The 12,734-nt window shown below is 40.0% G+C and overlaps 1 protein-coding gene across 2 annotated transcripts in view; it reads left to right on the top strand.

Annotated features, from left to right (window-relative positions):
- The window catches only part of GOSR1 (golgi SNAP receptor complex member 1), a 46,453-nt gene extending 40,718 nt beyond the window's left edge, over nt 1-5,735 (top strand). Inside the window, exons 8-9 of one of the 2 annotated variants that reach the window (XM_029211835.1) lie at nt 2,214-2,296; nt 5,163-5,735. In XM_029211835.1, the coding sequence (XP_029067668.1) occupies nt 2,214-2,296; nt 5,163-5,287 (208 nt within the window). In that variant the 3' untranslated portion in view covers nt 5,288-5,735. The remainder of the gene's footprint in view (nt 1-2,213; nt 2,297-5,162) is intronic. The other variant, XM_029211836.1, reaches the window with a different exon arrangement.
- The last annotated feature ends 6,999 nt before the right edge of the window (nt 5,736-12,734 follow it).

Genomic DNA, 12,734 nt, shown 5'->3' with positions numbered 1-12,734 from the left:
CATACACAAAGATGTTTTGAGTGTTTCTTAAAATAAAAAAGGACTAATACTATACACATTCTGTGGCTCACTTAAATCATTCAGTATATCATAAACATCCCTCCAGGTTAATGGAAATAATTCTGACTCATTCTTTTAATAAGCAAATATTATTTCATAGTATAGGTATACCATAATCTACTAAACCATTCCAATGTTGTTACCAGGTTTTGCGGGGAGGGCGTGATGGTGGGGAGTATTTTTTCATTTGTCTTTCACTATTCCAAACAATGCTTATCCTTTTATATATCTCCCTACACACTTTTGTTTCTTCTTTGCCTTCTCAGATCTTGAAATTTCAGTTGATTCATTTGTCATTTGCTCCAAGTACTCCCTCTAGCATTTTCCTCCAGAAGCATACCTGGTCTTGGCCTGTCCAAAAATGCGTTCAGTTAGCCCTCTGGTAGGTCAGGCTGTTAGAGACCCTAAAGCAGGTACATACAGGTGGCAGTAGATGGCCCAGCAGTTTTCCCTCTTAGGGGCTTGTTGTCACACCAGCTTGTAGATGTCAGCTGTCTGCTTATAGGTCTCTCTGGCTGTGTGTAGCAGGCCTTTCCCAGCTGTAGGGACTGAGAGCAGTTCATCACTGCAGCCCCTGTGCATGCAGACCCTTACCTTCCACTGTCTGGGCTTCTCAAGATGCAGTGAAACCTACATCTTTGCCCCAGGCTTGAAGAAAAATATAGTCTTCCCTGCCATCAGTTCTTTGGTTCTTCCCTTGCTTGAGAGAGTGTAGCCCTCCCTGGCTTTCTTCCCTCGAGATCTCAAGAGAACTTGGGACCTCAGATGGACCTTCCCCGGCATGTCTGCCTTTGTCTTGTGTTCTTCCATAGAGGAAACTGGACCAGAGATAAGGTCAAGAATTTGTGCTCTACCATCTTCCCAGAATATCTTCATTTCTGTTGCTTTTCAGTTTTTTTAATGTTTCACATATTTTCAGAATTACTGAAGAACTTCCTATTTCCTACTGCTTTTTATAATGTCAGTATCTAAAACGCTCCCCTGTGTGTTATGTATCAAAATGTATACTGACCCTGCCCTCTAGGATACTAATGTCCAAGAAGATAAGACTATTGAAAGTTAATAATCCTGGCAGCGATAGCAAAGATATTAACTGAGATTTCTTTAAAAAGCACATCAAAGTAGTTACATGAAAGAAACTGTACTCTACAAAGAGTGAAAAAGTTACTTCCCTTCTTTCTCATTTGCTTAATGAATCTGTGACCTTTGTCACCTGGCTTGGAAACTAGCTTAATGTTGCATGTGTGTCCTAAAATCTACTTGGTTGGGTCTCAAATAGAGTTTTGGAACATAATTTCTTTTTTTAAATAAATTTATTTATTTTATTTTATTTTATTTTTGGCTGAGTTGGGTCTTCGTTGCTGTGCGTGGGCTTTCTCTAGTTGCGGTGAGCGGGGGCCACTCTTCGTTGAGGTGCGTGGACTTCTCATTGCGGTGGCTTCTCTTGTTGCGAATCACGGGCTCTAGGTGCGTGGGCTTCAGTAGTTGTGGCATGCAAACTCAGTAGTTATGGCTCACGGGCTCTAGAGCGCAGGCTCAGTAGTTGTGGCTCATGGGCTTAGTTGCTCTGCGGCATGTGGGATGTTCCTGGACCAGAGATCAAACCCATGTCCTCTGCATTGACAGGCAGATTCTCAACCACTGCACCACCAGGGAAGCCCCTGGAACGTGATCTTTCCATGAGTTAAGGGCTGGTTCTATATAAATATTTTGTGATATGTTGCACCTTTGGGTCTATTTTTATAATTGTAATTCCCTACTTCCCTCTCAAGGGTTTTTCCTGATTAAGGATATTTTAGTACCTGGCCCCTTTTAAAACCATTTTAAGAAGCTTTTGTAATGTGTGATTTGTCAGTTGTCTTATTTCATTTGTTACTTTGGGAAAAAAAAAAGCAACCCACAGGAAACAGTCCACTGCCTTGTCCAAAAGAATATCAGAGAATAGCATTGGGGATGAAGTGGTCATTCAGAAAAAGGACAATGGGAAGATGACTCGGGAGGTGATTTTTTTTTTTTTTCCATGTTCCTGCCCAGTGCTTTTCAAAGGTGATGTGCTCACCTTAGTTTTCTGTTCACTTTTAAGAGTATGATGGATGCATGCAGGATCATCTTGAAACATCAGTTTATTGAGCTTCTCTTTTCCTCCCTTGCAGCATTGCTATGGCAACAAAAGAAAATATGACTTCACAGAGAGGAATGTTGAAGTCAATTCAGAGCAAAATGAACACTTTGGCCAGTATCCTTTTTGAAAGCTTGAAATCTGGGGTTTTTTGGGGGAAAAAAATCTGTGTATGTGCTTCACCACTCTCCCCCTCTTCTGGACAGGTTGCCATCATCAGTAACAGTAGAGGCCATCAGTAATTCTGTATTATGATATGCCCTGCACTCCTGAAAGATCATACTGTTTAATGCCATATGTAAAAGATTGCACACCAGAGGTTAATACTAGTAGATCTAGAAAATAATTATGTGAATTTTCAAATTCACATAATTATTTTACATTTTAAAAGCTCTTGAATCCAGTTAGAACTCCACAGTGTACACAGGTTTTACCTAAACATCATAAATTATGTGCTTTTTCTTCTTTATTCAGTTTGGAGAGTAAGTCAGTGGCACATGCTTAGAGAGGGAAGTAGACAGCCATACATGTAAATGAGTTGTCACTGCTGGTGGCATAGTTTCATTTTGCACAAGCTAAACTCTAGGATAGATTTGTTGCTTGTTTATTGTGACCTCTACCTTTTTAATTCTTCAGTTTCCCAATTTAAAGTAGTATTACTGCTACTTCTGAGAAACCCAGCAGGGAAACTGATAAGCCTGCTAAGCTAAAACATTTTGTTTACTCTGAGAAATCAAGCCTTTTTAGAGAAAAAAGTTTCCTCCCCCAATTACTAAGGGGGAAAGGACCTTTAATTTTCAAAAGTTGAGTATCTTCTGGTCCTAGATAATTTAAGGTCACTTTTAGTTTGATACCTTATTTGCCTAAGGAAAGGAATATCCTGAAGCCTGTTGGTATTTTCCAGTTTTTGGTGAATTTTGTTCTTGCTTTGTCACCCTAAGTATAAAACCACACCTCCAAAATCATTTATATTTTATATAGGGCTCTACAGTTAACAGAGTACTGTTATATACATTATCTCATTTTATCAGTACCATAAATTAGAATCATTCCCAAAATTATGTTTTAAAAAATCTAATAAAATGGGTGTGAGTTAGTCAGGACTCCATAGAGAGATAGTAATAGAAACCTAATTCATACTGACTTAAGGAGGAAAAGGAGGGAATTAATTTGTTCATATATCTGTAAAATTCAGGGGTAGAATTTGGCTTAAGGTGTAGCTGGAAGCAGGGGCTCAGATTTTATTATCAAGAATCTGCCTTTCCTCTCTGTTCCCCTACTCCATCTCTTATTTCTGTTTTCTTGTGTGTTGGCCTCATTCTCAGGCAGATTCCTCCTCGTGCCGATAGAGATGGCTACAAGAGTCACCTCCTACCAGTTCAAAAATTCTCATGGAAAAAGGGCGTCTTTTCTGACAGCTCTGGCACATGTCCCAAGAGGACTGTGGTTGCCTTAGCTTGAGTTACCTCAAGCTATTCCTAACCCAGCCATTGGCCAAGGGGAGGGAGTATTCTCTCTGGCCAATCCTGAGTGCGTATGTACACCTGATGCCAGAGGACAAGGTCAGCCCCTCCCTGTTACATGAACTGAACTGGATTATTATAGAAGGAGGGGGGTGGTTCCCCTAAAGGTAATAAACTAGACAGAAATATGTCCACTATAGACAGGGTTTCCTAATGTCAAAAGTTTTCTTACTTTCTCTCACGGGATTGTTGACCCTTCTTTTACCAAGCAAGAAAAGATTAAGCATTTGCTTTAAATGAGATTTGTACCTTACACTGTATAAGTTTTTGCACATTACTTCATGCTTTCTGTTCTGCATTTTAAAAGTTGTTTCTGCAGATTGTCCCCTTTTTTTGTTGATTAATTTGAAAAACACATGAATGCCTACAGTGTGTAAAGTTCTCTTCATTAGGCACAGGAAAATTCAAGATTAGAAAAAAACATAACCTCTACATACAATATGTAGAGTATATAAATACACAATACAGTCCCTGCTGAGAGTCATTTATTTACAGGAAAATGCAGTGAGGTTTCACTGGGAGTAGGGATTATTCCAGCTCTCTAGTAACCTAGGTGATTTTGTTGTTGCTTTTCTTGACCTTAATACAATACCTCTATTAACAAAGAGGATGCACCTGCAGGTGTGTAGTCAGAAACCAGTGCTAGAAATGCAAAACAGTGTAGGATGCGGAAGCGTGTGCTTTGATTGCAACATACCAACAAGTAAGATATGAAGATATTTTACAATACTAAGTAAAATGCAGTTGTGACTGCTATAAAACTCCTAAAATTGAAAATTTTCTTTCCTTTCTTTATGTTCCCCAAATAGGACAGCCAGAGCAGTTTAACCCACTTTCTTACGGTATCCTGCCTACTGCTGTAAAGTAAATTTAAAATTTTAAATAATTAACCAGTGCTTGATTATAGAGACACTTAAGAGTTTGTTCCCACCAATTACCTGAATCCAAGGAGGCTTATCACCTTGGGGAGAAGATCACATATTCCTCAAAACCTTTTGGCAAAACTTCCCAGTCTCCTGAGAAAAGGGGTTTAAGAAAGAGAGAGAGAGAGAAAGAGACAGAAAAAAAGGAAAGACAGGAACCTCAGGATAATGGTGGTGGTAGCTGGCTGCACCTGTACCTCCGTGCCCTGCAGGGTTCCTCTCTCCCGACCACACGGGCTCCCACCCTGACAGCAATCCCTCAGTACATGGTAGCAGTCATCATTGTTTCTTCTCTCGCTGTTAATTTTTTTCTTTTCATGGTTCTTGTGTACTGCAGTTTACTAGGAGACTTGAATTTGCCCTTGGGCAGTAGGGCATTTGTGTTTGATGTAGCTCCCTCAGTGTGACTTTCTTCCCCTCTATTTCTTCTCATCATTTATCGTTTCTGGGCTCCACTGATCTCTGTTTTTGTGATTCCTGTGAGTTTTCACTAAAGAGGCTTCTTCCAAATATGACCTTAATAAAGATTTCCCAAAGATCGTTTTCCTGCTGTGAACAGCCTTATCCAGAGGATCAACCTTAGGAAGCGGCGAGACTCACTCATCCTGGGCGGTGTTATTGGTGTCTGTACCATCCTGTTGCTGCTGTATGCTTTCCATTGATGAGACATCTCCAGGGACTCTTGACAGCCACCACTTTCACACCCTGATCCGGAATAAGAAAAAGTAGGAAGGAGAAGTTGACTGACCTGATAATTAGCCTGACCGGCAGGATTAATTCAAGACTGATAGTGACGGACTCTGTGACGTGGTCAGGTTGAGCTGAAGTCACAGGTTTTCTGTGCTATCTTTTCTAACACACGTTTCCTTCTGTTTTTAGTTTAAAAAAAATAATAAATGTTTTCAGTTGCTTTTGTCTCCCGAAGAGGTAAGTAAACCCATCAGAAACAGAGTTTCCGTGCCTCGGTGAAAGTGTTGAAGGCTGATGACAAGCCCGGTCTTACAGCTGGATTCTTCAGAAAACCAGGTTTCTCTATATCCAAAGACTGCTTTCCTTTCAGCCACCAGATGGGGTTGTGAATAAAAATAGTTTTTGTCCTTTTATTTTACACTCAGATGAGAAATCACAAGTCATTCCTTGATAATCTGTGCTATAAATTTCTACTTTGTCCCCAACTCTTTCGGTATTCAAGAAAAATTACATTTTTCAAAGAATCTTTGAGATGCTCACAGACCAACTTCAACACAGTTGAGGTTGTCTGAAATAGAAGACAAGTACTGCAAAAAAGCTTTTTTCTTTATTTTATTTTTTAATCGTGCACACTCTGGGGTTAACTGTATTCCTGGAAAAACATCAAGAATGACAGGCTTTTTTTTTGGTCAGTCACTGTTTTTTGTTAATCTCTTCCATTGGGTTAATATTTACTACTGTAAGAAAATGAAATCTCAGTTCTACCATGACAAAAAGCCAATGTCTGCCGTTGCAACTATTCTTCATGTCAGGATTAACACCGGCAACTGAGTGAGGGGAATGCTTGGTTTTCAGTGAGATCTCTTTAACAGGCCACATGTAAAAAGACAGTGAGGGGTCACCATCAGATAATTCCATTTGTAAGTGTTCCACATTTATGAGCAAAAGTTTAAGAACCACTGTCTGATGTACCAGGAATTCTGTGTTCTGTGAAAACCTATTCATTCCAAATCTCTTAAGCTTTTTCAAACATCCAGAGAATGGCTTTATTATTGAAGGTGCATATAACAGAATCTATCTCTATCTGCACCTGTCTTCTATTACCACCCTGGACAGTGACAAAATTTTAAACCACCCACCAGAATTCTTTTCAAGTTTAACCATTTCTCAGTTTCTGTAAATCTGTTACTTCTCTAACTGAACTACCACAAATAGGCCGAAGACTTCCAACAGCTGTATTCCTCACCAAGAAAGAAGGCTACTCTTCACCTTTGGAATTTACTATGGTATTTATAGTACTGGCTTAAGACCGTGCCATGGGGAATAAAAGGATATTAGTATGTAGTTCTTAACTACATCACAGAGTGTTGATGGTGATATTCAGATGAATTTGATTACAGGCTGATGGGTAGACTAACCTCTGGTCTGGTCCGAGAGGTTTTTCATGCTGGTGTCAGTTTTATTATGTTCTGGGTAGGAAGAGTGTTTGATACATTTTTTTTAACTATGGGGTTTATTTTTCTAAATATGGGTTGATTGATCAGTCAGTTGATGGGGATGCCCTTAAAAGAAAGTTTAAGTTTTCCCAGTGTGAACCTTAAAAGATCAGAGAAATAAGTTCATTTATTTAATTCTCTGTTGGGAGAACAAAACTTCTCTCCCCTGACACTTTATTATCTTTGATTTTTCAAAGGGTCTTGATTGGTGGTTGTGCCTCAGCTAGAATTTATGGGACTTTGGTTGCTATATAGTCGGCATTTAGAAAATCTGAAGTATCATAAATAAAGTTATTTATTTAATTATACTACCAGTCTTTTTTACTGGTCTGTTTGGTGTGTTCATGAATGGGTGGTGGTGTGAGACTAAAACTAGGACCCAAGCTAATCTAGCTTTTGCTGCAGCTGAGCAAACAAACACTTTTGATGGCTGGGAAGCCTTTCCATTAGGGTTGTGCTTAAATGAAGTAATAGAATTATGTTGATTATTTTCTTTATGAAAATAAAGAAACTAGTTCTTCTGAGGAAGTTGAAAAAGCGTGGTGTAGATGTTGGTGTCAGGTAGGTCTGACTAACCTCCCAGTGCTGTAGCCCATAGTGAGGTAACCCAGGGCCAAACGTAGAACGCTAGGGCTGTGCTCCTCTGTCCTTTATGGTTCCTTCTTTGCAGAAGGAGGCCCTAGAGCGAGGATAGAAGTGTGCCATTTACAAGTAGAGGCTTATTTTGGATCCCGTGATAGCTGATTTGAACTCTTTCAGTTTCGTGCCATTTAGCTTTTTTTTTTTTTTTTTAGCAGCTTGGTTTTCTTAACTTTTTTGCTGTCCTTACAAACCAGTTACTAGGCTCAGGGGCCAACAGTAAGTTGCTTATTAGAGCCAGTCAGAGCCGGGTCCAAGGAATTTTCTATTCCTTGTCCCAAAGGTTACCTCTTAGAGGAAGTTATTCTCTCTCAGCTGTTGTCTTATATGATGGATCTTTCATTTTGGGATCTTTTTAATAACCACTCAGAACTTTCCGTTTCACTTAAAAGTATGAAAAACCATGGCAACAAAAAGGGTAGAAAATTCCAAAAGGTATACTTCTGAGAGTTTGTTTTACTGTGCGCTGATAACTTTAGTTTAAAATGCTTAATGAATCTGTTACTCAAGTTCAAGCCCAGATATTCAAGTGCTTCAGTTGATCTCTCCTGGTTATTTCTATATTCTTCTTACTGTTATTAATAACAATGCTGAAGGAGTCCCTGTAATTTGCAGCATTGCTTACCCATATTTTTCTAATGTTAGAAAAATATGGGCTTTTCTTCTCCATTATTCATTTCTCCTGCTTACCAAAATTCACTTTTATAGAGAATGCCTTTTTCCATACTGCCCAGTACTCAGATCAGACATGGGAGTACAATCCTGAGAGTGGAGATGAGTAGTGAGAGGAGTCATCATGAGGGCACTTTTTGTATCTGGAACCAATTAATATTGATTTTAGTTCTTTCCTGTTGGACGCTGAATACAAAAATGTACTTATGGAGCTTTTTGATGCAATGACTTTTGGCCTCTATGGAATTGAGGCACCTTGGACTTGCATTCCCACCATTAATTTTCTATTTCATTGTTAATGATCTCAACCTGAGGAAAAGGACTTTAAAGAACTGGACCAGCCTTTTTGGTTTTCTGATACCTCATGTTTGATCACTAGCCAGATATGATTTCTTGGAAATTGACTGCATTTTCTAACTTGCAATATTAAGCTATTGAGGATAAATGGCCATGTCTAGTGTTACATTGAATTTTGTGGCAAATGTAAAGAGTAAATGGATTCTACTGGGAATTAAAATGATTGTGTTCTGTTCTTCTTTTGGGGTAGGGGTTGTTTAGCCTGGTCTCCAAAAAGATATAGAGATTTTCATCATGATCTTTATAAACTAATCTTGTTATTCCTTTATAAATCTGTACACCCGTAAGTTTTATAGGGCAAAAGAAAATGAGAAACAAGTGACTCTTGAGGATGTTTATTGGATAAGAAGCTGAGACAGCTGAGCCATGTCCTAAGGGATCTTTCTCATTTTCTTTGTGCCTAGTACAAAGTATCAGAAGTATTACTTTAGTATCAAAGTATTTGCATCTATTCCTATCCTATTAGCTCTTAGGGAGGGAAATCAATTCCAATCACACTTTACCATGATGGAAGATGTTTCCTCATGAAAAATGCCAATACAGGTTTTAAAAAATCTACTCCAAATGCACTTTCTAATTTTTTGCTTTTAAAATGGCTTCTTGGAACCAGGTTTATTGTATTTGTACTTAATTTTTTGTTCTCATCTAAATGTGCATTTTCTGACTGTATAGAAGAAGCTTTGTTATGTAATTTAATAATAAATTAGAAATATGAATGGTGTGTCTGTTGTTTGTATTGGAATAGTGCCATCAAGGCAGTTTGGGGTAGTATTATGAAATCTTTGGTATTAATAAGTATTTTTCATGGTGTCCTAAAACCCAGGGTGAAACAGTACAGGCACTGAAAAGCTATCACCTATCATTCAAAAACATCATAGGAATATTCCACTAATAATTTGGCCCAAGAAGTGAAGGAGAATCTCTTAGCAAAATGAAACTTCAGGAAGTATGATGGAAATGTAAAATAGTAGAATTTAGCAATAAAAACAAGTTCTTGCCCTCCCTAAATAATGTATAGATCTGAGGACCCCCACCCCCCAAAAGAGTTTGAAAATCCCTCACTTCCCATTACCTCTCCAAATGTTCTCATTCATGTATTCTGCATCCTTTTAAAAAAATAACAGCATAGGGACTTGCCCTGGTTGTCAAGTGGGTAAGACTCCGCACTCCCAATGCAGGGTGCCCGGGTTCGATCCTTGGTCGGGGAACTAGATCCCACATGCATGCCACAACTAAGAGTTCGCATGTCGCAATTAAACATGCCGCAATGAAGATTCCACGTTCCGCAACTAAGACCTGGTGCAACCGAAATAAATAATTAATAGTAAGTATTTTTTAAAATAACAGTATAATTGAGATATAATTCAATTTACAAAATTCACCCTTTCAAAGTGTACCGATGGATTTTAGTATGTTAGTTGTGCAACCAGCACCACTGTCTAACTTTAGAACATTTTTGTCATCTCAAAAGGAAACCCTGTCCCCATTGGTAATGATTCCCCACCCCCCGTTCATCCTTTTTATCTGACCATGCTGTTCTTCCTTTGTGGGCCACTCCCAGCTTTTCCCTCCCATCCACTCACATGGCCTCTAAAGCCACCTATTCCTTGGGATCTTGACCTTTTTACAGATTAACAAACTAGTGCAGAGGACTAATTTGCTCAAAATCAGAGTGAACAGTTTAAAGATTTGAATCTTGAGGGCTTTTTGGTGCCAAACCTTGTCCTAGTTCCACAAAATGTATTGTAACTCATGCTGCATGATTAGGAAAGAAGCTATAGAAGAACCACCAATTTTGCCTGATTTTAGAGGCAATACATTTAGAATATTTAAAGCCCTGTGGCTTGATTATTTTCAAGGAATGCTAGCTACTAGCCAAGGGCTTAATAAAGAGTTCTCATTTGTAAATCACTATTTCTTTACAAGAAATAATGCATTGAAGTTGTAGGAAATTTTTTTTTTAATGGGTTTAATTTGGACCAAACTTCCTGCCCATTTCTTCTAGTTTAGAACCTTGGAGGTCTTCCTAGAGCTGACTGAGGCCAAGCCTGACAAAGCACCTCAGCACAGATCCTCAGTCAGTGCCACCCAGACCGTGTCGTGGTACATTTCCCTTCAGGTGGCATGGCTTTGAAGGGCTGCCAGCTCCTACCTAACCTGGCCTTTCCTTAGGATCCGAGGCTCTGCCCCAACATGCCTTGTCTGCTACCAGAGGCGCCTACAAGTAAAAAAAAAAAACAAAGGTGGCCGGGGAATCTCACTGAAGGTGTTTGCTATCAGGACATTTCTCTTGTTTCTATAAAGCAAGAGCCATGAGAAAAACAAGTGTATTCCTCCTTCCTAAGATAAAGATTTGCTGGCCGAGTTGGACCAAAGAGGAATGCACTTCAGCCTGATGCCTTCAGCTCCACTCAACTAAGATTTCTCACCTTGGCAGAGATGATCAGCTTGCAAAGCTCTTTATTACTAGCTCTCGGAAGACACTTAAAAGCTAAGAAGATAGGAAGCTGAAAATCTGTTGTAACTTTTTGCTTAGAGGAATCCCAGAGATCATTGACAATGTTCTCCTCACCCTTGTAAAATTGCCTTCTAATTTGTTATCCCGATCTGTGGTATTCATTTTCTCTTCTTTGAGGTATAAAGCTCTTAGGAAACAGTCGCTTTGTCTTAATTGGTACATTTCTTTTAGATACTCTGAAACATTCAATTAGTCTTTTACTGATGAAATTGCTTACAGCTTGAGAGAGCAGGCAAATATGGTTGGTAACTACTTTTAACTCAGTGCCAAAAAAGTATGGTTTAACCATAATTATTTCCCCCAAAGTGACAAGTTATCCCTAAACGAATGTGGCACTTGCTTTTTTTTTTTACAGTTCTCCCTCATTAAGGATAACATGCCGAGAATATGGCATTTGGGGGATTTTCGCCCTGGAATCAGTTCTCCCTGTGGCAAACAGCCCTCTGGGCTGACTGCACTGTCTCCCATCTAACCCCTCTACCCGCTCTGCACTTAGCTGCCTAGTTTATGTTCCTAAACAACTTCTAATCTCTCATCACTCTGTTCAAGAATATTTGGCATGGCCTTCCCTGGTGGTCCAGTGGTAAAGAATCCACCTTCCAGTGCAGGGGACGGAGGTTCGATCCCTGGTTGGGAACTAAGATCCCACATGCAGCTGGGCAACTAAGCCCACATGCCGCAACTAGTGAGCCCGTGCACTCTGGAGCCCGTGCGCCCTGGAGCCCGTGCACCACAACCAGAGAGGAGCCCGCGCGCCACAATGAACAGCCGTACGCTGCAACAAAAAGAACCCGCATGCCGCCACAAAGATCCCTCGTGCTGCAACTACAACACAACACAGCCTAATTAATTAATTAAAAGAAAAAAGAATATTTGGCAGCTTCCTTCTATCTCTGCCAGTGTGTTATAGCAGCACTTTGCTTTGTACGTGCATACCTGCGTGCCTACATACATCACACATAAAAAATCCTGTTCACTTAGTGAGGCAGTATTCTCCTTTTACAGATAAAGAAACAAGCCCAAGAGATCAGAGTACTCCTGATAGCCATCTGCTGCCCTTTGCCTAGCCAGAGTTTCCTCATCTCTCGTGAATGAGCAGAGCCGCCTGGTGCAATGGAAAGAACGAGGCTTGGAGTTTCTGGCTATATCCTGGCACTGGGTCTGATCCTTTTAGGCCAAGAGCAAGTCACTAAACCACTCTAAGTTCAGTTTTCTTATCTGCAGAATGGACTCCAGTAACTTGATGCAGTTGTAGAGATCAAGGATAACAATGGGACAAAATTCTTCAGAATGTTCTCAAGAACTAATGTGGAGGCAGAGAGTTTTCCATGAGGCTGCAAATCCCTGGAGAGCCAGGGCAGTGGTCTGTTCATCTTAATATCATGTTTATGAACCTTATGCAGAAACTGTCACAGAACTAAGTTCAATTAAATCTGACTCAGAGCCCCCATCCTACTGGGCTTAACAAAAAAAATAATAATCCTGCTCATAATTGAATCTCCTTCCCTTTGCCTCTTGGGCTATGCAAAGCTCCCGAGAGCCTTTCACAGTCCGGAACACTTGGGGCAGGTACTCTAATCCACACCAGACCCCACTGATAACGCTTGCCATCTGAGTCCGTGTAGTCCTCCTTGAAGCCACCAGCTGCTCTGCTTCTGTGTCACCCTTGGACACAGGGATCTTTGCCAAGGAGCTCCTGGGCCAGGAGGTTCAGCCTCCCTGGCACATAGTAGGCAT

The sequence above is a fragment of the Monodon monoceros genome, unplaced genomic scaffold (genome assembly GCF_005190385.1).
Source record: "Monodon monoceros isolate NGI ecotype Baffin Bay Population unplaced genomic scaffold, NGI_Narwhal_1 Super_Scaffold_9, whole genome shotgun sequence".
NCBI classification, from domain to species: domain Eukaryota; kingdom Metazoa; phylum Chordata; class Mammalia; order Artiodactyla; family Monodontidae; genus Monodon; species Monodon monoceros.
Note: the sequence above shows the minus strand (reverse complement) of the source record. Positions and strands in the feature narration are given on the sequence as shown.